Raw genomic sequence first — 23,353 nt, 5'->3', positions numbered from 1 at the left:
GTAGAAGAAGAAAAATAAAGTTTGAATGACTATGTGAATCAAAGTACAGAAAAATTGCTGCAGACTGTGAAAATGGAGAACATTATAAAAACAACAGAAACAAACGCAGAATATAAGGAAAAACAGCTGGATGACAGATTAAATGGATGGAAAACAAAGCTTTTGCACTTGAAAAACATTGAAAGAAAATGTGATAACAACTTGACATGGGCATGGCTTAAGATGGGAACCATCAAGAAAGAAACAGAAAGTTTAATACTGGTTGCTCAAGAACAAACACTACAAACCAATGCCATGAAAGCAAAGATCCACTGACAATCCAAACTGCCAACTTTGCAATGACAGTCAAAAATGTTTCACATTTAATATGTGAGTGCAGCAAAATTGCACAAACTGACTACAAAGCTAGACACAATCAAGCTGCTAAATTAATCACTGTGTCATTGTGTAAAAAATACACCCTACCAGTATCCGAAAAATCATGGGAACATAAAGTGGAAAAAGTTATCGAAAATGAGAAGGTTGAGAAACCTGTGGGACTTTTGAATACAGGCAGATCATCATTTGGAACACAACACGCCAGATATCATAGTTGTCAAAAGCGAAGCGTACAATTTATTGCTATCACTGTACCAGGAGACACCAGAGTCGAAGAAAAAGAACTGGAAAAAATCACAAAATATTGAGACCTGGCCATCGAAACTACATGGTTATGAATGAAACATGTGATAGTGATATCCATTGTCATCGGGGCACTTGGAACCATGTCCAAGAATTTTACAAAACACATCAAGGAATTGCAGTTTCCTGCAATAACACCTGCGGAACTGCAAAAAACTGTGCTACTCGGAACAGTGTATATTTTAAGAAGATACTTGGTTGATACCTAGGACACTGGCAGCAACCCGTGTCAACCATTAGCACCAGTCACTGGTATTTGTGATACATTTTTAAATGTTCAGTTGACTGAATTTAAGGAATAAAAGACATGATGATGATGATGATGATGATGATGATGATGATGATGATGATGATGATGATGATGATATCAAGTCTTTAGATATCAGAGCTTAAAATGTTTTGGTTTTGGGAATATTTTGAGTCATTAAAGCAATAGTGCTGGTTTTCTCTAAGAAAACAGTTCTGCATACACTTCCTTGCAAAGTCAGGAATAGTTTTTAAAATAGCTACACAACCCTTGCGAATATACATCTGCTTTAACATCTGCAAGTAAAGAACATATTTCACCCACCTGAACATTGAACCCCCTCCCCTTTTTAACTTAAATTGAAAAACACACACAAAAAACACTCATTATCACCACTGCTTTTTAAACTATTTTATGTTAATATTTTATGCCAAAACCATGCTGAACTTAAACATAATATAATATAGTTTAATATAATATAGAATGATATAGTTTTCTTGGAACAAAATTAGATCAAATTTCAAATTTTGGGATATGATAATTGAGCAAGCTTTTAATGAAGAACATGTAATTTATAACAGTTGAATTGAGTTTATTCCTTTTCCATGTATTAAAATCTTATTTGCTTCATTTTGTGTGAAGGTGTGGCATCCTACAAATAGGAGACAGAATACTGGCTATAAATGGGATCCTAACTGAAGATAGTACATTTGATGAAGCTAATCAGCTCCTCAGAGATTCTTCTATCACTAGCAAGGTGACTCTGGAAATTGAATTTGATGTTGCAGGTATGAGTAGTTGAGTATTCTGTATACTAAAATGGTGAGAATTTAATCCACTTGAATTAGTTAGACAAATTTCTTTTTTTTGCAAATAATGTTTTAATTTTATTTCTTTAAATACATCTTTAGGTGAACAGTGTGGTTTCAGACTTTTTACTTTTTAAATCAAACCTGACCATAATCACAGATACAGCTTTCTTGTCTAATTTTGCAATTATTTCACAATAGACAATTTTCCTTTTTATATTCTCATACATTACTTTATATCGTTCTCTTTATTCTTAATCATTCTCTATATTCATTGATCATATATTCTTATATTTGTCATATTTGCAAATTTTATCAAATCATGTCATTCCATTAGTTATTCACAAATCCATCTTAATTTATATTATCCATTATTTTATCCTCTTTTTAATATTACTTTTGCCACTGTTATATATATCTATATATTTCATGCACACCCTTCCTTCTAACTTCATCACATTTACACAAATTATATTTTCCATCTTATTTTCATTTAGCCAATTATATAAACAAATAACAATATAATCATTTTATTCTATATTACCTTATACAAACATTATCTTATACAAACAAGCAACAGATTATATAATCCATTAAGAATATTATCATATACTATATCAGATTCCACATGGTATTTCCTTCCCCATATTACATATTAATTTCTTTTTTAAAAAAATAAACTTTATTGAATTTTATTACATTAAAAACATAAAAATTATATAATAACAGCTGTTTGTGGTGCTTATCATGAGTCCAGGTTATCTGAGAAACGACTCACTGACTGTATTAGCCCAGCCACTCATGCCAGCAGAAAGGACATGATATGGCCTCTGTCAACAAAGAAATTTTGGCAGGCTATGTCCAGTAGAAGAGTCTATTCTGCTGTTGGCTCTTGCATTCTGGAACATCTTGCCCCCAAGTCAGATCCACTCCCATTCTTCTGGCCTTCTGAAATTAGCTTGGGCTCTAATTGGGATGTGGCATATTGAGGGTGTATAATGGAATAAAAAATACCCCACCTTTTCTCTGTGCATATTTTGCTCCCTCCCTCTCCATCCTGCTTAGTTTGATTTCAATTGAATTTTAAATTTAAAACTTTTATTTATTGTTTGAATGCTTTATTCAGTATTTTATTCAATATCTATAAATTGCCTAGTAACCTTTGGCAAGGTAGGTGGCATACAAGTTTCATTGATAAAATAAGTTAGTAAGTAAGTAAACAAGTAAGTTTAGGTATTGCTAAATATGAGCTAAGAATGGATGAGATTTAATATATATATATATATATAAATGAATAGGATTAAGATTACTTTTTAACCTATAATAGTATATGAAATAATATTAGAAATGTTTATAATAATTGACTGAATTATTATTAAATTCAGACTGCTGATGTTTTGTAGCATCAGAATGTTAAATATTTTGAACATACTGGTTATCTTAATTCTTTATGCAACAGTAGTAACATTTTACTTTTAGATAAGTGTTTCAGAATGTTGAAAGGGTTTTTCTAATAATTACAGTGTACAATTAATTAAATCAATGTTGATCATTAAAATGTTTAATATTATGTGATATTATTATATTGTTAAAGTTTCCTTTTCTACTTTTCAGTCCTTTACCTTAATAATCTATGATATATGATATTTTATATCACTAACCTAAAATATAGTTCAAGATTTGCTTTATTTATTTTTTTGACTCAGAGTTGTGAACTGCTTGAATAAGTATATTATATATGAATTATGAAAATGCAATGAATGGAGTTCATTATAAATGAATAAATGAAGCACCTTTTAATTACAGAATCTGTCATACCAAGTAGTGGCACTTTTCATGTAAAACTACCAAAGAAGCATAATGTAGAACTTGGCATCACCATAAGTTGTAAGTGAAGTAAATTTCTTTTCATCATCTTTTCTTTATAATACTGCTTTTCAGTAGAGAATTGTAACCTGGTGCTATATAATTTATCTTGCTCTGTCAGACTAGAGTTATTGTTGCTATTATTATTGTTATTATTGTTATTCAAGCTGGAATCTACTAAATCACTTAGCTACATGAAATTTTGTCAAGCTTTTGCAATAATTATATCTTTCTTTTTGTAAATATAGTCAATGTTATTTCTAGCATAGATGAAATGTAAAAGAAATTATAAGCTTAGTCCTGCTGGGGAAAAGTTGAGGCACAAAATATTGATACCAAGAAACAGAAATTTTCACTACTTCACTGATTTTATTTTATACATGCACACAAACACAATGTTATATATAGATGTGCGTGTGTGTGTGTGTGTGTGTGTATGTGTGTGTACGTGCACACTGCTTTCCAGACATGTGGAATAGGATAGTTTGAAATTCAGTAACTTCAATTGTTTGCTAAATAGTCTTTTTCAGGCATCCTCTAATATGTCCCATCATCCAGAGAGCTGGGTTGGTGCGAATCTATGTCAGCACCCTTTCTATAACAGCATCTCTGTTAATAAGTTCTCTCCCTCATAAGGCAAGATTCAGAATGAACTTTCTGCATATTCGTAATGTTTCATAGAAAACTCTTTTACTATCTTACTGTAAAATGATTTTAATTGTTTTTTTATACCATACCAGCATTGGCAAATAAGTAGTTATAATATTTTAATATCCCCCTTTGCAAAGCTGTATCATCTTACAATTTGGCAATAGTTTTAAGAACAGGAAACATAAGGCAGAATTAATCACATGTGTGTTTGTGTGTGCCACTAGCTACAAAAACAAAGAAATACTGAGGTTCTTCGAAACAGTTTCCTTATTGTCCTTACCTATAGACAGAGATCTTGCATTTGCTTCATTAAAGATATATCTGGAGAACTCACAGAGAGGAGTGCCTTAACTCTCTTCCACCCAAATAAATTATCTAAACTTTGCCGATTCTTACTCCTCTGCAATACACCCCTCCCTCCGGGAATCCAGACTACATTCCACCAACATGTTTGTCTACACACATATTGTAACCAGTGTATTATTTCATAAATAGTCTAGAATCAAGGTAAACAATGATAAAAGTCTCCAGATGATACCTAAATTATTCCTGCTGATGTAATTGATCAAAATAAGTCCTGCAGTATTTAGCAAAGTAGGTGAATTAGTAACTGAATGGCACATTATTTTGTATGTGCTAAAATGCTTAGGATGTATCTAGTGTAAATGAGTTTTCAACAATATATTCTGGATACCACACAATAATTCAGGTGCAACTTGTGGGTTCCTTGATTTATTTTTAGCAAACTGTTAGAACTGAAACATTATACTTTTATCAAGGTAATGCTGGTATTAAAAGTGATATTATTATATGATTTTAGAGATCTGTTGAGCATTGTAATCTGGTATTTGATTCAGTTCTCATTTACTGGACTAGATAATTGATAACATAATATTAGTATTGTTATGTATGTAGTAAAATTAATTTTAGATTTAATATATGTTTGAAACCTGCATTTAAGAGATGTAAGGATTACCAATTTAATATAATCGGTTTTCTGTAAACCAATTAAGAGATATGCAGTATAATATTTTTGACAAATCAAATTCTGTAACCAAACTATTTTGAAAAACCTACTGAAATATATGTATACTTTCTTTCTATTTGTTGCAATATTTATTGCAACATCGAGGTAGTGTACAACAATTCAAAAATGCCTCAAATGCAAGAGAAGAAATGCAGTCAAAACTAGCAATTAAAAAAAGTAGCAGGGAGAGAGCATATTTGGTCTAGTGCTTAAGGCTTACCACACTAGAAACCAAGAGACTGTGAATTCTAATCCTTAGGCATGAAAGCAGGGGTGGAATTCTACCGGTTCTATCTGGTTCTATAGAACCCTTTGTTAACTTTCGAAGTAGTTCGAAGTAGTTAGAAGCAATCTCCGTTTGTTTTTTTCTACCCTTATTACATTCTTGGCAGACAGCCTAGACTTCCTGTCTCCGGAGCTTCTGAGGCTTTTTTAAAGGGGAAGGGTTGTTTTAAGATTTTTATACTGCTGTTGGGAGGAAATACTTCCCTGGACAATCAGCACTTTGAAGAAATAATTGAATAATGAAACAAAGCTTTTAGTGACAGGGAACCAAGATGAGTAACATTCAGCAAGGCTTCTTGGCTAGCTAGAAGGATTGACATTCAAACGTGAGTTTACATACTCTTTCTGAGTTTTGGTCTAAAACTGGTTTTTGGTGAAGGTTAATTCGGTGCTTGGTTTAATCCTGTGTTAATTGATGGGATAATTTTCCCTATTCAGCTTCAACAAGCAACAGCTACTGTTGTGATTTAATTATTGGTATTGTGTTTGAATTTTTTCTTGCCTCGTGGTTTCTTTTTCTATTTGGGGAGGGGGTCTTCCTTCACTGCTTTAATACTATCTGGCACTGTCCTTTTGGGGTATACTTCCAAGAGGCAGGATGCAAGCTTGGGACTGATTTTTTTACTGCCTTTTGGGGGGCATGTGACCTTTCCATAAATCTGGGTGATTTCCTTAGGATATGTTGTGAGGTGAGTGAAACCAGCTGGTATTTTTAATGGTACAAATGGATCGAAGGATTGCTTTTCCTGGGTCTGCTTTTTCTGGAGAGCTTAAATGACCTCTCTGCTAAAGGGTTTCACTGTATGAGCAAGAGTTGGCTGCTTGATAGTTATCACTGCATTTTAAATATTTTCATTCCTCAAGGTACTCTGGCACCCTGCCTGATTTGTAACTCGGGCTTGCAGGTATTTTTAATCTAATGACTGGTATTTAGGGCAGCTTTTTGCAAGCAAAGAAGCTTTTTGTATTTTTGTACAGGTAATCCTTGACTTACAACAGTTCATTTAGTGACCATTCAAAGTTACAATGGCACTGAAAAAAGTGACTTATGACCATTTTTCACACTTATGACCGTTGCAGCATCCCCACTGTCATGAGAGGCCAGGTGAGGAGAAGCGTCCCTTGACATGAGTGATGTCGAGTTGGCCACACCCACCCAATCATATGACCACCAAGCCACACCCACCAACTAAGCCACGGCCACAGAACCGGTTGTTAAAAAAACTGAATCCCACCCCTGCATGAAAGCCAGCTAGATGATCTCGCTCAGACCACAATGTCAAGCTCATTCAATTCCTGTTGCAACCAATGGATGAACCCTTGATTTATCCAAAAAGTGGACCCTTCACTTGTGGGAAAATATTAGGAAGGAAAAAAATTAACATAATTAACATTGATTGTAAAAGACATATCTTCTTACCATGTTCCTAATTACTGGGAACTACTTAGAAAATATACTGCATAACCCAGAGACCACATAGGAAACATAATCACTTTTATTGTGCTTGATAGACTTTTGCAAGATACTGCAATTTCTATACAATGAAACATCTTAATAAATCAAATATCTTTTTCACATTCTTACCCAGAAATAACGTAGCAAGATTCAGCAAGACTTGTGTTGAATTAGACTGCTGATGTATCCTAGAATATTTTTAATGGCTATTTTCAAATGAGAAGCATCATACATTTTATTACTAGAAGGAAACAGGAGCCTGTGTAGGTACCATTTGCAGTACAAATTGTGGTGTATAGTTTAAGAAATTTTAATGGAGAGCATATAATAATTTAATTCTTTAACCTAAAATAGGAATAAAATGTCCAACATTATTTTTTTCTGGCTTAATTCTATACTTTTCTAGATAATTTCTCAATTATAGAGCTATTAGATTATGATTGCCAAGCTAGTGTTTCTATCTAGTATATTCCACAAACTTGATCATCCTAACCAGAGTTCCTCAATTTTATGGAGAACACTAAGCTGGGTAATCTTTGTTTAAGAATGTGAAAGGTATGAGCCATGCATATTAATGAATATATCTGTTTTAAATGAATTGATGTTTTTATGAGTATGTATGGTAGCAAACCTTTAGAATTTCAAGAAATAAATTAAAGGAAACCTTTCCTGATATATATCCACAGTATGGATCAGATACGTATGCCAAGATAACATGTATAATATATAAAAAGAAAATTGCCCTAGTATAAAACACCAAATATGCATATCCATTTAATTATGTGATGTTCTTGCTAGCATATAAAGATATATGTGTAAATGTTTTCCATAAAACATTAATGATAGATAACATTAATGATAGCACAAAATGAGTACCCTGAAGTGCTTTAATCCCATAGAGAGAATGAATGAGGATTTACAAAAGGGAGAATGAATAAATCATAAAACAAATATATGAACAAAAAGTGAATGGATTAAAAACGGGAAGATCAAAATATTATTCTTAGTTGAATAAAGTTGATATCTTCAAAAACAAGACAAGTGAGAAGTTTAATGAACAAATGGCAATATGTGACATGATGTATAGTCATAGTGAACATATAGTTATTGATGTTGATGTTTCTAGCCAGATTTCTTTTCCTTCTTATTTCATGACTTCAGTTTGTTTGGCTTATTATGTCTAATTTCTTTTTTACGTCATATAAAATAGCTTACCCCAAAGAGAAGGAAGGAGCATGTGGATATGCATATATGGATAGTTATAGGGGGATTATTTTGACTGCAAATATTTGTGTATTCTGTATTTCAGCTCCATCTAGTCGAAAACCAGGGGATCCTCTTGTTATTTCAGATATTAAGAAAGGAAGTGTTGCCCATAGGTGAGTGCTTACAAGGTGACAAAGATTATGTTGCGAGCTCACATTTCTCAAATTCCCTGGATTTTTAAATGTTCTGCAATTGTAAAAGCAAGTGCTTCCCTTGAGATAAAATGCTTTTATGTGCTACCTCATATATGTAAAGCAAAAATCATTTTCATTCTTAAATTTTAAAAACTTTGCATGAATATCCAAATCAGCTCTTTCAAAACATTAATCACATAATGTATTCCACTTATTAATAGAACTGGGACATTGGAACTAGGTGATAAATTGCTTGCCATAGACAATATTCGACTGGACAACTGTTCCATGGAAGATGCTGTTGAAATCCTGCAGCATTGTGAGGAACTTGTAAAACTAAAAATTCGCAAGGATGAAGATAACTCTGGTATTCACAGTGAGCTATGAAACATTTTTATGTATATATAAAATGCCTTTGGGATGCAATATAAGTAAAGTATTCAATGGAAAAAGTATTCAGTCATTTTCTACTATAGGATAATTTAGTACAAGCCAGTGGCTTTGGTGTTCCTATCTTGTCAGAGATTGGAGGAATAAAACCTTCTCATTAATTTCTGATGAAGGAGGAAAGTCACTTTGCTTGGATCATGTATATTTATCGCAGTTCAGTACCCATAGAAAAATGTTATACTGAAAAATGTTGCTGCAAGAATTTCAGATTTTTTTAAAAAGCCAGCTATTTTATAAGACAGCACATTTATTCAGATCCTCCCCCATATATACACATGTATAAACATATACATATAACTATTTAACTCCCTTGTCAAAATGTAAAGAACCATACTAGCTTCACATTTGAGTATATTGGAATAATTAGGTGGACAGAAGATTGTAAAATATGGAATAATTGAACCCACAATAATCTAATATTTATTTTTTTTATTTATTTATTTATTTGATTTGCCAATTGTTTACAAGATAATAAGTATAAGTGTATACATAGTTGTGAATACATGAAATGGGTACATATAAGAAAAATAAAAGAAGAATAAGAGAAACAATAGGACAGGGACGGTAGAAGAAGTATAGTTTTAAATATGTATATATTTAAAATTTTTGCAGAAATAAATAAATTCAGAGTAATAAGATTATGCAAGGTCTTTCACTGTTATAAAAAAAGATTGATGAGGTATTTTTAACAAGAATTTTCTTCATAATGTAAATAAAAAATAATTTTTGAAACAATCAAATAATACATACATGTATATGCATACAAGTAGTCCTCAACTTATGCATGATCTCGACAGCATAATCTTGATCTTACTACAGACACACACACACACAATGTTCATGTGTTTGCAATTTGAGCACTTGGCAACTGGTTCACCTTTATGGCTATTTGCAACATCCCAATGTCATGCAATGTTCAGTTTCTGCCATTTATTTCTGGTTCCCAGAAAAAAAACATCCCTTGGGTAAAATGAATTAATTTAATAAACACAGTGTTCACTTAACACCATGGCATTCATTTAACAACAGTGGTGCTCCCTTAATGACCGCTTCAAAAAATGTCATAAAGTCAAGTCCAGTCATGTGGTGACCCACTTAACAATCACAATAACTTAGTTATAACTTTTATCCCAATTTTTAAAATAACAAAAGATACCGAACTAAATCCAGTTCTGATGCTAAAATCAAAACTGGTGTTCAAGTAGCAATGGCTGTCATGTTTGGCTCAGCTTTATATTAAATTGTTGAAATAAAGGATTGTTGGATGCGTTAATGGAAAATAGCAATAGCACTTAGACTTATATACCACTTCACAGTGCTTCACAGCTCTCTCGAAGTGGTTTTACAGCATCAGCATATTGCCCCCAACAATCTGTCTCCTCATTTTTACCAACCTTGGTAAAGGATGGAAGGCTGAGTCAACTTGAGCCTGGTGAGATTTGAATTGTAGAATTGCAGTCAGCTGGCAGTCAGCAGAAGTAGCTTGCAGTACTGCATTCTAACCACAGCACCACCACTGCTCAAGATCTTTGCTTTAACTTCTTAAGGACATTTCGTTATTTTAGGTACCTTTTACTGAGACACTGCATTAGCCTATTCACCTACTCCCCTGATTGTCATCACATCTAGAAAGAAATTGTGTATATTTTTACAGATATATTAGATTTAAAATCCTGGCTTTGCTTCCATGAAAAAGGAAGATTTGTTGGTGTGCCTGTGACTTCACCTGTAGTCATCAACATAGAGGGCAGTAATAGCTTAGATATGTATCTGAAACATAACAGTTTGAGGATGTGTATGCTGATCATTTTTCTGAATGTATTATTCTTTTCATTCCTTCTTTTATAAGAGACCAATTGCATCCTCTTGGCATGTATTGCAGATGAACAAGAGAGCTCAGGAGCAATTATTTATACTGTTGAGCTCAAGAGATATGGAGGACCACTTGGGATCACTATTTCTGGTACTGAAGAGCCTTTTGATCCTATTATTATTTCAAGTCTTACTAAAGGTGGATTAGCTGAAAGGTAAATTGACATAAAAATATTTGTAATATTCAAGTGTAAGAGGTAGTTCAACCTATGTAATAATTCTTAGGAATATATAGATTTTTTACAAGTATCACAAATGAAATAATTACCTTTAGCCTTTTTCTCTTGATGTATATTATGAGATGAAGATGGTGGTGATAATGGTGATAACAACAATGATGATGATGATTTTTGGAACATGACCTACTGTTAACCGTAAATCATTAGAGATCCATCAGTGGTAAAAGAGCTTGACTAGGAATAGAAAAATCCAGATTTTAGTCTCCTCTTGGGCAAAAAGCCAGTTACCTGACTTTGAGCCAGTCACTCTCTCTCAATTCAAAAACAATATCAGAATCTGTGTCAGACTCTGTACAAACTCCCTGAAGAAACAAGTATCTTGCTGAGTTGACAAGAAAACTAAATCACACTAGCCCTATTCCGTCCCTCCCTCCCTCCCCCCCCTCTCTCTCTCATACTTTCTTATACATTAATCTATTAATACATTAAACAACCAATATGATATAAGATACTCTTGTCTTATTCTGTCTTCGGTAGTGAACCATTACTAAGCATTCTGTTCTACAGATTCTTTGCTTGCATCATACTGGGTTCAACAACTAATCTTCAGTTACTCATGCAAACATTCTATATGTCATGCCTAATTCACATCGTCTGCCCATCTAAGACCACAATTCTGAAATCTTGCCCACTGTCATTTCTCGTATGGATTCAATGACTATTCTTCTAAACATGTTCTAGGCACATTTAACAAACTAATCTTCCAATGGTTTTTGCATTCACGTTGCTGCTTTTGAGGATTAACAACAGTGTTTTTCCTCTCTTTTCGGATCTTTTAAAATGATCACACATTGACTCCATAAGCAAGCCACTTCTATGTTACAACATTTGTTCAGATGCACTATCTATTCCTGCACCTGCAAAAGGGAAAAGATAACATTTTCACACTGGAGAGTGTACTCCATGTCAAATCACTCATAGGAAAAAATAATGCATAAGGTTCATGATAATATCAAAGGTATTACTACCCTGATCGTTACTGCTAATTGTCTCTCTGTCCACATCAACAACATTCCTATTCCTTCCATGCTAACACATATCTTGAAGTAAAAAGTTGCATCCTTTAATATTATGTACTGATGCAAGTACAAAGTAAAATAATTGTTAACTTTAGTTTACATATTACTTTGATAGAAACTGAGCTCTTTGCTGGTACAAAGATAGCTGGTTCTATGTTGTCTATCAGCTTACAGTCATAATGACAAGATCTTTAAAAGTATAATTAATGTTACTACACATACATAAATTACATTTTAAAATAAAAGCAGGGGGAAATTATGTTTTTTTCTTAAATTATGTTAAATGCTTTGCTCAGATTATTTTTCATGTTTTATTTAACTCATGTTTCAGGACAGGTGCAATTCATATCGGAGACCGAATCTTAGCAATAAATAGTAACAGTCTGAAAGGGAAACCTTTGAGTGAAGCCATTCATTTGTTACAGATGGCAGGAGAGACAGTGACCTTGAAAATAAAAAAGCAGACAGATGGTGAGTATGTCAGGTATTCCACTTATGCCTTTTCTGCCATATCAGGAATATATTGTGCATATATTTATGAAAGTGACATTTGCCCGTAGTATCTATTAGATATTTAGGACTATAGAAATAAATCCATGTTACATAAAATTAGAAATGTGGTGATTTTAAAAAGAGCATTTATTGCAAAGGACAGCAAAAACAATGAGACAGAGTTGCCCAAAAGTTAATCCCATTTATTGTTTATAATTTTTGTGTAATATTCAACATTGGAAAGCAGTGGTCTTGCTCATTTTGATACCTGGTTAGTTTTCAATAAAATGGTTTCTAAAGAACATGAGAAAAAAGAAAAGGTACAATGCTGGAATAAGTTTAAGCACCTTATACAGTACATGTTCAACCTAGAAAAAAGAAAAAAGTACAGCAATGAATTATTCTTTTAAGCCTTGTTAAAAAGAAAGAAAGGAGTCCTTTTGGGGAACTGCAGAAGGCAGTTTATAAAGCACACAGAAAGTTGGGAGTATCTAATTGCCCAGAACCGCAATCTGTCTACTGGACCCAAAATTCATAATAAAGTTAATCAAGATAAGCCTTTTCCAATATTTACTAAGTTATAAAATAATGAATAATAAAGGAAAGCATGAAGAGTTACCTTATTAAGGCTAGAATACATAAAATATTTCAACTGTTTATGTACAAGCTGTAAGAACTAGTAACAGGATATCAAGTCAGTAAAGAATATGGAAAAATGTTTCTGATTAATAAATTAATAGACTTGCTTGTTGCTACCTAAGTTCTCAATATTTATCTAATATACTTGTATTTACTAACTTTCCAAACTGTCTCAACAGATATTTGAACATATTGCTTGCACTGATTTCACCCACCATTCTATATTATGCTGCTTGTGCCATGCATTTTTTAAAGCAAAAGCCTCTACTAACAATAGTAAATACAGTTAAACTAGTAATAGCTTAGAAACCTCTGGGGCTCAGTGAGGATTTGTAGTTCATTTGGTGTTTTCACTTTTTTAATGTGTATTTTGTAGTATTGTTATTCTACAAACTTAATATCCAATCATCAATTATCTAGTGGTGCTAGACATGTAGATGTATTCCTTACATTGCACTAACTTTTGGCTCTGTGAATTGTTGCTTTTGATACACAGATATTAATTATAGATATCAGTTATTACAATGTATTGCGAGTTCCAACAACATTTGTTGTTCAGATAGATTAAAACAGGTAGTATAATAACAGTGTATGTTTCTGGGTAGCTGCTACAGACACACACAAACACCATGCATGCACACATACCGTGTATATCGGGGTGGGATTCTACCTGGTCGCACCAGTTCTATAGAACCGGTTGTTATGATTCTGCGCAGTTTGGAGAACCAGCAAATCGCACCATTGGCTGGCCCCGCCCTGCCCTGCCCAGTCACTCCTTACCTGGCATGCACGCCATCCAGCTTGCCTGCTAAGTTGCTGTTTTTCCCTTACTTTCCCCCCGACCATCAGCTGTTCCGACCATCAGCTGTGCCGGGAGATTTAGATTAGCTAGAACGCAGGAAATCAATGGATTTCTTGCTTTCTAGCTAATCTAAAGGCAGAGGTGAACCTTCCTAGCATCTATTTTTCAGTGCAGACTCAGGCAGCAGATTGCAGAAATGTAGATCTCTAAGTGAATCTGTAATTTTGTGAGCAACTCAATCTGCCCACCTGCTTTGGCTGATTTTGGGTAAAAGTTGCTCTTTTTAAAAAAATAAAAAATTCAATATTTACATAAATATTTACAATATTTACATACAAGCCATGCCCAGCCAGTCACATCACCAAGCCACGCCCACAAATTAGGCCATGCCCACAGAACCGGTTGTTAAGAAATTTGAATCCCACCCCTGGTAAAATATAGTGTGCTGTTCGTCCGGGTTGCGAATAAGAGGGAAACAAGCCCTCACGAAATACTCGACATGAGAGTTTATTTGTTCGTCCACTTCTCCAGTTTGGGTAACAGCGAACAAGCTTAATTAAGTCAGCCAGAGCTGTATTTATACATTTATTGAAAAGATAATTAGTTTAGCTACCATCCGGTAGCATCTGCTGCTCAACATCCGGCAGTTTCACAAACCCGCATATTTCTTCCATACAGTTGTGCTATGACCACCCACACCCCTTGTAGCCATATAATCCCACAAAATCTCATCACCACGGTACATATATCATTTTTCCCCCCTTGAATCTGGTACAACTTCCACCACCCAGCATGTCCGCCGCTCTGCTATCTGCTGCAACAGGCTGGCGTCTGACGTCATTGGCAGGATCCTGCTGTTCGTCAGCAACCAGGATTCCACAACAAGCCTGCTATCATTCAGGGTTCACGCCAAACTCCGCAGAGGGTGGACAAAATGGCACAGCTTCTGAGGAGGGTGTCGCGGCTCCATATACCCCATGGGAGTCGTGACATATAGTTTCTGACCTTAGCAATGTATGCCTTTTCTAATAGAATTGACTACTGCTGACTAAGCTGCAGGATCAACTAATATGGAAACAGGTTCTTTCTGTATTATACTGTACCTCATCTTTGTTCAAATACAAAGAAAATAAGACTGTTCAAAGCATTTGAAAAATGTTGCTTGTCATGCACAGAGACCAAAAAAGTACTTGAAACACTGAAGCAGCTATGTGCTTTAGAAAACTTACATAGCTGCTTTAAAAGCTGCTTCTGGCCGAGCTTCCGGTTTGTCGGCTTCGCGAAGGGGCAGCTGAAGGTAGGGGATCCGGAGAAGGGTTTGGGGGTGCTGCAGACCCCCTCCTGGCCGGCAGAACCCCCTTTTCCCAGGACGGTGCAGCGGCGGTCCGTAATGGCCGCCACAAAGAAGCTGGCAGCCGGGTAAGAATGCGCAGGAGGAAGTGGAGAAAGTGATTGAGAGGAGAAAGTTTTCTTGGCTCCTAGGACTCTAAGACATATTTAATAAAACTCCTGAAAAGTATGACTTTCTGAATAATACCTGCCAGAAGAGGAAAAAAGCGGCTGCTTGAAGGTGCTGAAAGGATAGCTTTCCCTCTTTTCCTACGGAATAAATAACTGGATATTAAGAAACCTATTTTTAGGTGGAAATTGGTTTTAAGCGATGAGTGGGAAGAGAGAGGATTAAAAAGAAAATATTTGTATGCTAAGACTTGTTGGAGCAGATGCCTTAAGGATTTGAAGACTAGAATATATTGTAACAAGACTTTAAACAGATTATGGACTTTCTTTCTCTTTGATTGATATCACCCCAGAAGGAGAAAGTGAGAACTCTGCCTTGGTTTGGACTGATTGATAACTTTGGGACTGTTCTATTTTTTTATTTTCTTTTGAATATTCTGGTTGTTGTAAGAAGAAAGAAGGAGAAAAGAAAAGAAAAGATTTATAATGGCTCTTTCTGTTGAGGAACTAAGAAATGGTGTGGAAGAAGCTTTCCTTTTCTTAGAAATGGCGCTTACTAATTATCAACAAAAATTACAACAGATGAAGACAGCAGAGGAACAAGAAAGAAAGGAAGGAGCCATCTTTAATGAATCTCAGAATTTGATCCAGAAAAAGGAAGAGAGAAAGAAAAGAAAAGAAGAGAAAAGAAGAAAACTAAAGGATTTAAGGACTTAAGATCTAAAAAACATTTAAGAAAGGAAAAATAAAGTGCAAAACCAATATGATGATTGTAAACAAAGGGGAAAAGAAATCGACAGAGAAGGGAAGCCGGTAAGGCAGAGGCTAGAAGAAGGGGGGCAGAAAGGTTTGTTGGGAAAAGAAAGAAAGGGAAAAGGTGGAGAAAAGCTACAACGTTTTGAAATTAAATGGAAAAAGGAATTTTTATGGATAATGGATAAAGTATAATTTAAAAAAAAAAAAAAGATTTTGCAAGGTACATAAGATGAGATGGTAGTATTGCAATGGTTTAAGAGTTGATAAGAGATTAAAATGTTAAAATGTTTAAAAATGATTGGTTTTAAAACTTAATAATAGGAGAGGTTTAGAATATTGTTTTAATTAAAGAGTTTAATAAAATTATGGTATTGATGTTATTATAAAATTTTTATTATAGTATTTCTTTTTAATATTTGGATTTATTCTCTAATTATGCACTTAATTGTGTTGGATGTATTAGTTAGATAGAATGTACCAAGCAAAATCTGATTGGGTATTAGATATTATTTTAAAGATTAATTTGATTAACTTAGGGGGAGATAGAAAGGCATCATACTCTGATTAATGATTTCAGGAGAAACTGATTTTCTTTTTTTTTCATAAGGGATGAGACAAAGGGATGATAAAAAATGGACAAAAGATACAAATATAATGATTTAAACTAAGATGATTAATTAAGGTAGAATTAAGAAGTGTGAAATATGTGGAGAAGTTAATATAGAAGGCTTAGAATGGTAAATAAAATAAGTAATGATATGTAAGATGAGCATGAATATAATTGAAGTCCATGAAGAGAGAGACACCTGGGTCCAAGTTACTTTCCAAAAAGATATTTTTTATGTTTTGTGTGTTGTGTGTATATGTCTTTTTGGGGGAGAATTGGTAAAAACTTGTAGAAATATAGAATGAGAATAATGGTAACTAAGTCAGAAAGAAACAGATGAAATAATAATAATGATATTGAATAAGAGTAAAGAGAAGTAAAGAGAAATTGAATAAGAGGTTTTGGTATATTATATGGAAATGGTTTAAAACAGAATCATAATTTATCTGACTTGTTAAATTTACAAGGGAAAAAGGTTTAAACATGTAATGAATAATGATAATTTGTGTGTTTTAAAAATTAATAAAACTTGTTTTAAAAAAAAAAAAAAAAAAAGCTGCTTCTGGCCAACTCCCCATGGCTGTTCCCATCAAAGCAAAGTGGCTGGCCATAGATATATATGTGAAGACTGTTGACAGAAACTCTGAAGCCACTGCACAAACCTTGCTAAAGATCCAGCTGCTTTAATGGTGCCAAAAGAGTTGTTTTGCTTATGCACACAAGTAGTGTGATATATCTTATTTGAATGTGTTACACAACTCTGTTAGATACTTGACTCCCATCAAGCTGACTGTGAGCCATAATGAGAGAGGGCCTTTCTATAAATATAATTAATGGGACTCTATTTGTCTAAGCTTTCTATTGGAAAAAATGGTTTTCTATGCACTTAAGATGAATGTATATTTAAATTTATAATGAATGTATAACACGTCTTCCTTTCTATCAGCATCAAGTCCCAATAAATTTTCTGCCTCTGGTCATACAAATGAATTAAGCGATGCTGACGATGATACAGCCACCACACAAAAACCAGGCAAGCTATCTGAAATCTATTCCACGACTGTCCCAAGTGTGGACAGTGCTGTAGAATCATGGGATGGCTCTGGAATGGATAACAGTTATGGAAGTCAAGGTAGGAATCATGTGTTTATTCTGATGTACTTAGTATGGGAACATTCAGGAGTGAGGCTATTAAACCTTCTTGCTATGTTTGAGAAGCAAACTCACCTTTTAACTGTCTTATGGAAATCTCATTAAAACTGCAGTTTTAATGTGCTAATTCTTGTCTTCAGCTGACCTTGATTTCATGTCACTGTGACAAGTTTTAAACATAAAGTAATATACTAAGAACCTTCTGCTGGTTTTACTAATGTTTCAGTGACTAGCTCATAGCTCACCCATAGCTAAATGGGTTTATCCTTCAAGCTTAAATTAATATAAGATGCAGAACAGATTGAAGGTATTCATTGATATGAACATCTGAGGCCCATTCATTGTTCTTTTTTAACCTGACTAGTAAAGATTTATTGTAAACTGCCAAAGGGGAGCATAAAAAAACATCACTGCTTTGTTGCCCTTTTATTTCTCCTTCATCCTTTTGACATTAAGATGTCAAGAGGCTTTCTAAGTAAGAACAGTTTTCAACAGTAGCAAGATTCTTTTAAAAGAAATATATATACTTAGCATTTAGGATTTAATTATTATTTTAACCATTGTCATTTAAATTTTGAACATAATTTTGATGCATAACTTGAAAGTCTTGGTTTGAAAATGTACAAATATTGTAATGTTTTAGATGGAAAATCAAATAACTGTTTTATATGTTGACTTTAAAGTATATTAAGATAACAAATGTCAAAAGGTTGGGGTTTGGGGGGGGATCACTGCTTTTTAGCTTCACTTCTTTTCATTATTTCTTAAAGCAGCATCAAAATGAGCTGTTCCTTATAAAGCTGAATGTCTAATTTTTTTAGTCCAAATTCCCAATTTTGTATAAATACATTAATAGATTTCATTTTTTTAAAATTTGGGTAGAAATTGTGCTGCTTTTAAAAAACATGTTTATAGGTGTAATTTACAAATACTTCGTGGTGGTGGAGTGGTTAGAATGCAGGATTGCAGGCTAGTTCTGCTAACTGCTGGCTGCCAGAAGTTCATCAGTTCGATCCTCACCTGCTTAAGGTTGACTCAGCCTTCCATCCTTCCGAGGTTGGTAAAATGAGGATCCAGATTGTTGGGGGCAGTATGCTGACTCTGTAAACTCTTAGAAAGAGCTATAAAGCACTGTAAAACAGTATATGTCTTAAGTGTTATGCTTAAAACAAATTTAATTTAATAACATTATCATTGATAAACTGATCTTGCAATAGGGTCTGTCTTCCAAACAGATACACTTAATTTTAAAATATGCAATTCAGAAATTAATATAGCAGGAAATTAATATATCTAAAAACACTGAGATTTTAATACCAATTATATATATAACAATGTGAAATATAATTTCACATTGGGATGCCATGGGAATACAGGGGAATTTCACAGGGATGCCAGGGGAAGGAAGACTTCCTATGAGTACAGCGGGGCTAGGAGACTTACCATAGTGACTTGCAACCTTCCCTACCAGCTTCCCCATTGACTTTGCTTGTGAGAATCCAACAGGGAAGATAGCAAGGTAGTGTGACCATAGGGCACTGTAACCATTGTTAAGTGTGAGCTGGTTGTGGAGTGCTAGAATCACAATCACATGACCATGTGGATGGTGCAATAGCCAGAACTTAGAGGATTGGGTGTAGGTATCACATGTTCGCAACTTCGAACAGTGAATAAGTGATTGGTAAACAAAGGCTACCTGTATATATACACAGAAAAAATATATCAATTTGATCAGAAATAATTAAAAGCCCTATATTTAAAGGATTTGAACTTGATGCCAGCAAAATAGCAGAAACATCTCTGAATGATGTGATATAACCCTCATGCTGAACATCATGCAGGCAAAACACTTCTAGGAAGAGAAATATAGGAAGAGAAATATAATGAAATATGATTCTAATGAGTGAATAGGAATAGCAGGATACAATTACAAAGAACTTGGAAACAACAGAAAAAAGGAGTTACTTAGGGAATATTGGCTCTACTAGAACAATCAGACTAAGTACTACCATAAACTATATACTGTATTTAGTTCAAGCTGCCTAGAAGTAAATAAATAAAGAGTATGTCTCTGGCTATTCTATATAGTAATAAACCCCACAAATAGATCAAGATAGACAATCCTCAATCTATTTGTATTGCCGTAGTATCTTGAAATTGCAAGATAGATTACTTTTGGCAGGAGGACCTTTTCCTTTAAAAAAACATAAGAAATTAGAAAAAGTGGCCTTTAAGAAGCAAATCTCTCCCATTCTTAAACCACTAATACCATCAGGATTTAAAATTATATTTTGGGCCATCCCAGAAGGGTTTTTAAAGTGTAGAAACTGAAGTGATTTGCTCTCAGAGATTTTCCACGAATGAAAGGGAAGGGAAGGGAAGGTCGCCACCACTTCTGGTAATATTGCCTGCCAATTTCCTTCTGGTCAAGTGAATTGTGGCTCCCATAAAACTTCCCCATACTTTCTATATGATGAAAAGAATTCAAATAGCATTGATTTCTTGGTAGTATTGTGTATGACGTGCAGAAATGAGAGCAGTCAACATAGCCTTAAATGGAAACATATATTGTTCACAATAAGATTGTTTTTAAGAGTATAACATAATTTCAGTTTACCCTTCCAAAAGAATTCAGGCATATTAACTACAAGTTAATTCTAGCTGATAATTATGATCCACATATATTTGATACAATAAATAATAGCTAAAATCATACAATGGTTGAAAGAATAATTTGACATTACGTTTTTTTATTCTACATAGTCAACTGTAATCAACAGATGGTTACTTTTTTAGGTTCCAATTATCAGGCTTCAGGATACAACTTCAATACCTTTGAATGGAGAAGTCCAAAACAAAAGGGTAGTTTATCTCCTTTGAATAGGCCCCGAGTCAACTCTTTCCATGATACAGGGTTAAGTGATGATGACTGGGATAAACCAGTAGCAAGTAGGTAAGTACTGTGCTACATACTGAATTATTTACTACATAGTAGCACATTCTTTTATTGGTGTACTTCTTAGCTTCAGATATGGAGGCATGTAGGTGTTTTTAAGCAGGGACCTGTTTGCAACTCTAGAAGAGGTACAGCCACTTCAAAGAGTTTCAGGCAGATGTAGCATTTGCCTTCCCTCAAAGCACCTTTTTTGTCTCTGAAACTAAAGTACTAAACAGACCTGCCACAGATTGCCAAGGACTTCAAAATGCTCAGTTACCAATTTATCTTCAAGTTGCTAAGATAGATTGACAATTCATGCTATATGATATTAGTAATATTCAAGACATGCGGTAAGGCTGATAGCAAGCTGTGTGTAGTTAGTGAACCTTTATGTGTAATAGTATAGGTCATTAACTGTTGATATTAATTCAAAACTGAAAGAGCTCTGTGTATTGAAGGAAGTTTTAGTTTACATCTCCTGTCTTGATGGATCAGTCTCAGATTCATCCTTCAATACTTAGGAGGTTTCACTTTGATTTCCACATAAATCAGTAAATATGATACTGTGGTATCATACTGTGAAGAAGGGACACAGAGACAACTAAAAGATATGGCTGCGTTGATATCAGTGCTACAATTTTCTAAGGGGCAACCTTTGGATGTGGTTTCAATTTTTAAATGTTAGTAGTGATAGTATATCACTTAGACATTTATCATCACCAGCTAGAAGTTTAATTAACCTTACTTAGACACCTGATTTGGACAAATTTATATTCAAGCTTTGACTTCTTATTTTGTTAACATAAATACATGAGGGTCTCTTGAATCAGTATTCACATTATGGTAGCAGAGCCATATCTTTTAATATAAATTTGTCACATTTATATATCAACGTATGTGGCCTTTAAGTCAGTATTGACTCCTGGTGACTACGTGTACAGGTCTGTGCAGTTTTCTTGGCAGGATTTTCCAAAAGTGGTTTTCCCTTGCCTTCTTCCTAGGGAGATAGTAACATGGACCAAAGTCACCCAGCTGCTTTCATATCTAAAGGAGAATTAGAACTTATGGTCTCCTGGTTTCTACCCTGCTGCCTTTAACACTATACCAAAATGGCTCTCTATATGATAGTGGTAAAAAGATTTATACTTCAAGGTCCTGAACCAATCCCAATATCTAACACTTTGTAATGCAGCCCCTTCAATTGACAAATGTTCTCCTTGCTAGGTTTCTTCTAATATAACTTCAACTGAGAATTAAGCCCAGCTGAGGGGGAAAAGTATCAAGAGTGATTTAGTGCTTCTGCCCATATGATTTGGCTATTTTGCCATATATTAGATATAGTTTAGGTCTATGTAAAAAGATTTCTGTGTTCTAATTGTCATCATTCTTAATATATATTCAAAATTCTATTGACACTTCTGCTCTTTCTCCACTCCTTATGTTGCTTTAAGTTTTACATAGACATCACTATTGCTGATTTCACCATTATAGTCAAATCAGTACAGTTAAATATAGAAAGTGTTGATATTAATTATAGATTAATGAACTATAAGAACTTACTTTGTGTAATTTTGGGATTCATATATAATTTCTGCTGGTGATGACAAACACTTTTGAGTCAGATCCTAACTCTCGTCAAATAGAAATAAACCAAGATTATTAATCCTGGCATTTGTTCCAATGCTATTACCGAGTAGTTATTTATTATATCATGTGTCTATCAGTTTAACCCACTAGATACTAACCAGCATACTTACACTCATAAAAACAAAAATCTAATTAAGATCATATAGCAAAATTAAAAACAAGTCCAAAAGGCATGTATTGCAATTTCCATACCTTACCCAGATTTGGCATCTGAGTAGAAGAGTTCAAAATCATCCTCTTCATCTAAAATTTTCTGTAATTGCAATCCAATCATTTCTTCTAAAATATTCCTTAAAAGGGAGGAGTAGAGAGTAGGCTGGAATAGTCCAACACTATTGGAGCAAGTGATGTCTTCTTTAGAAGGTAAGAAACCAATGCCTCTAAGACAGAAGATACCATCCTGTCTCTGTTCAAATCACTAGGTTAGCATCACAAATCTAATTATACTCACATCCTCAGCCAACTGAAGGACACATGGAGCCTAGAACGAGCCTACAGGTGAAGGAAATCATACAAGGAACCATGTCTACTTTCTAAAAAACTGCAAATTGAAATGAAATCTCAAATAATTTTACAAGATGATGGTCATCTCCCTAGAATATGTTCCTTCCTAATGGAGTTCAAGTTTGAGCACATTTATTTATTCTACTTTTATGCTGCGATTCCTAAAGATACCCAGAACAGCTAATAGTGTCAACATGGAATAAAACAATAATCCCCAATCTGAACACATATGAAGAGTGGAAAAATAAAAAAGATTTTTGAAGTAGATAATATAAGTATCATTGGACTAGAGACCCCAGCTTCAGTTATAATACACCCTCTTTCTGTGCCAGGCAGAACAGGTTAGTCTTCAATAT

The 23,353-nt window shown here is 34.1% G+C and overlaps 1 protein-coding gene across 14 annotated transcripts in view; it reads left to right on the top strand.

Annotated features, from left to right (window-relative positions):
- Positions 1-23,353, top strand: part of GRIP1 (glutamate receptor interacting protein 1) — a 324,841-nt gene that overhangs the window by 288,641 nt on the left and 12,847 nt on the right. For 5 of the 14 annotated variants that reach the window (XM_087967965.1, XM_087967969.1, XM_087967962.1 and 2 more), the window contains 8 exons: positions 1,571-1,716; positions 3,544-3,624; positions 8,332-8,401; positions 8,644-8,798; positions 10,722-10,899; positions 12,334-12,473; positions 17,703-17,888; positions 20,705-20,861. In XM_087967965.1, coding sequence (XP_087824091.1) covers positions 1,571-1,716; positions 3,544-3,624; positions 8,332-8,401; positions 8,644-8,798; positions 10,722-10,899; positions 12,334-12,473; positions 17,703-17,888; positions 20,705-20,861 — 1,113 coding nt within the window. The remainder of the gene's footprint in view (positions 1-1,570; positions 1,717-3,543; positions 3,625-8,331; positions 8,402-8,643; positions 8,799-10,721; positions 10,900-12,333; positions 12,474-17,702; positions 17,889-20,704; positions 20,862-23,353) is intronic. The other 9 variants (XM_087967961.1, XM_087967970.1, XM_087967967.1 and 6 more) reach the window with 3 other exon arrangements.

This window comes from Notechis scutatus, chromosome 6 (genome assembly GCF_049901735.1).
Source record: "Notechis scutatus isolate UNSWTSFEM ecotype Mainland chromosome 6, rNotScu1.2, whole genome shotgun sequence".
Lineage (NCBI taxonomy): Eukaryota > Metazoa > Chordata > Lepidosauria > Squamata > Elapidae > Notechis > Notechis scutatus.
This window is presented reverse-complemented; position numbering and strand designations above follow the sequence as displayed.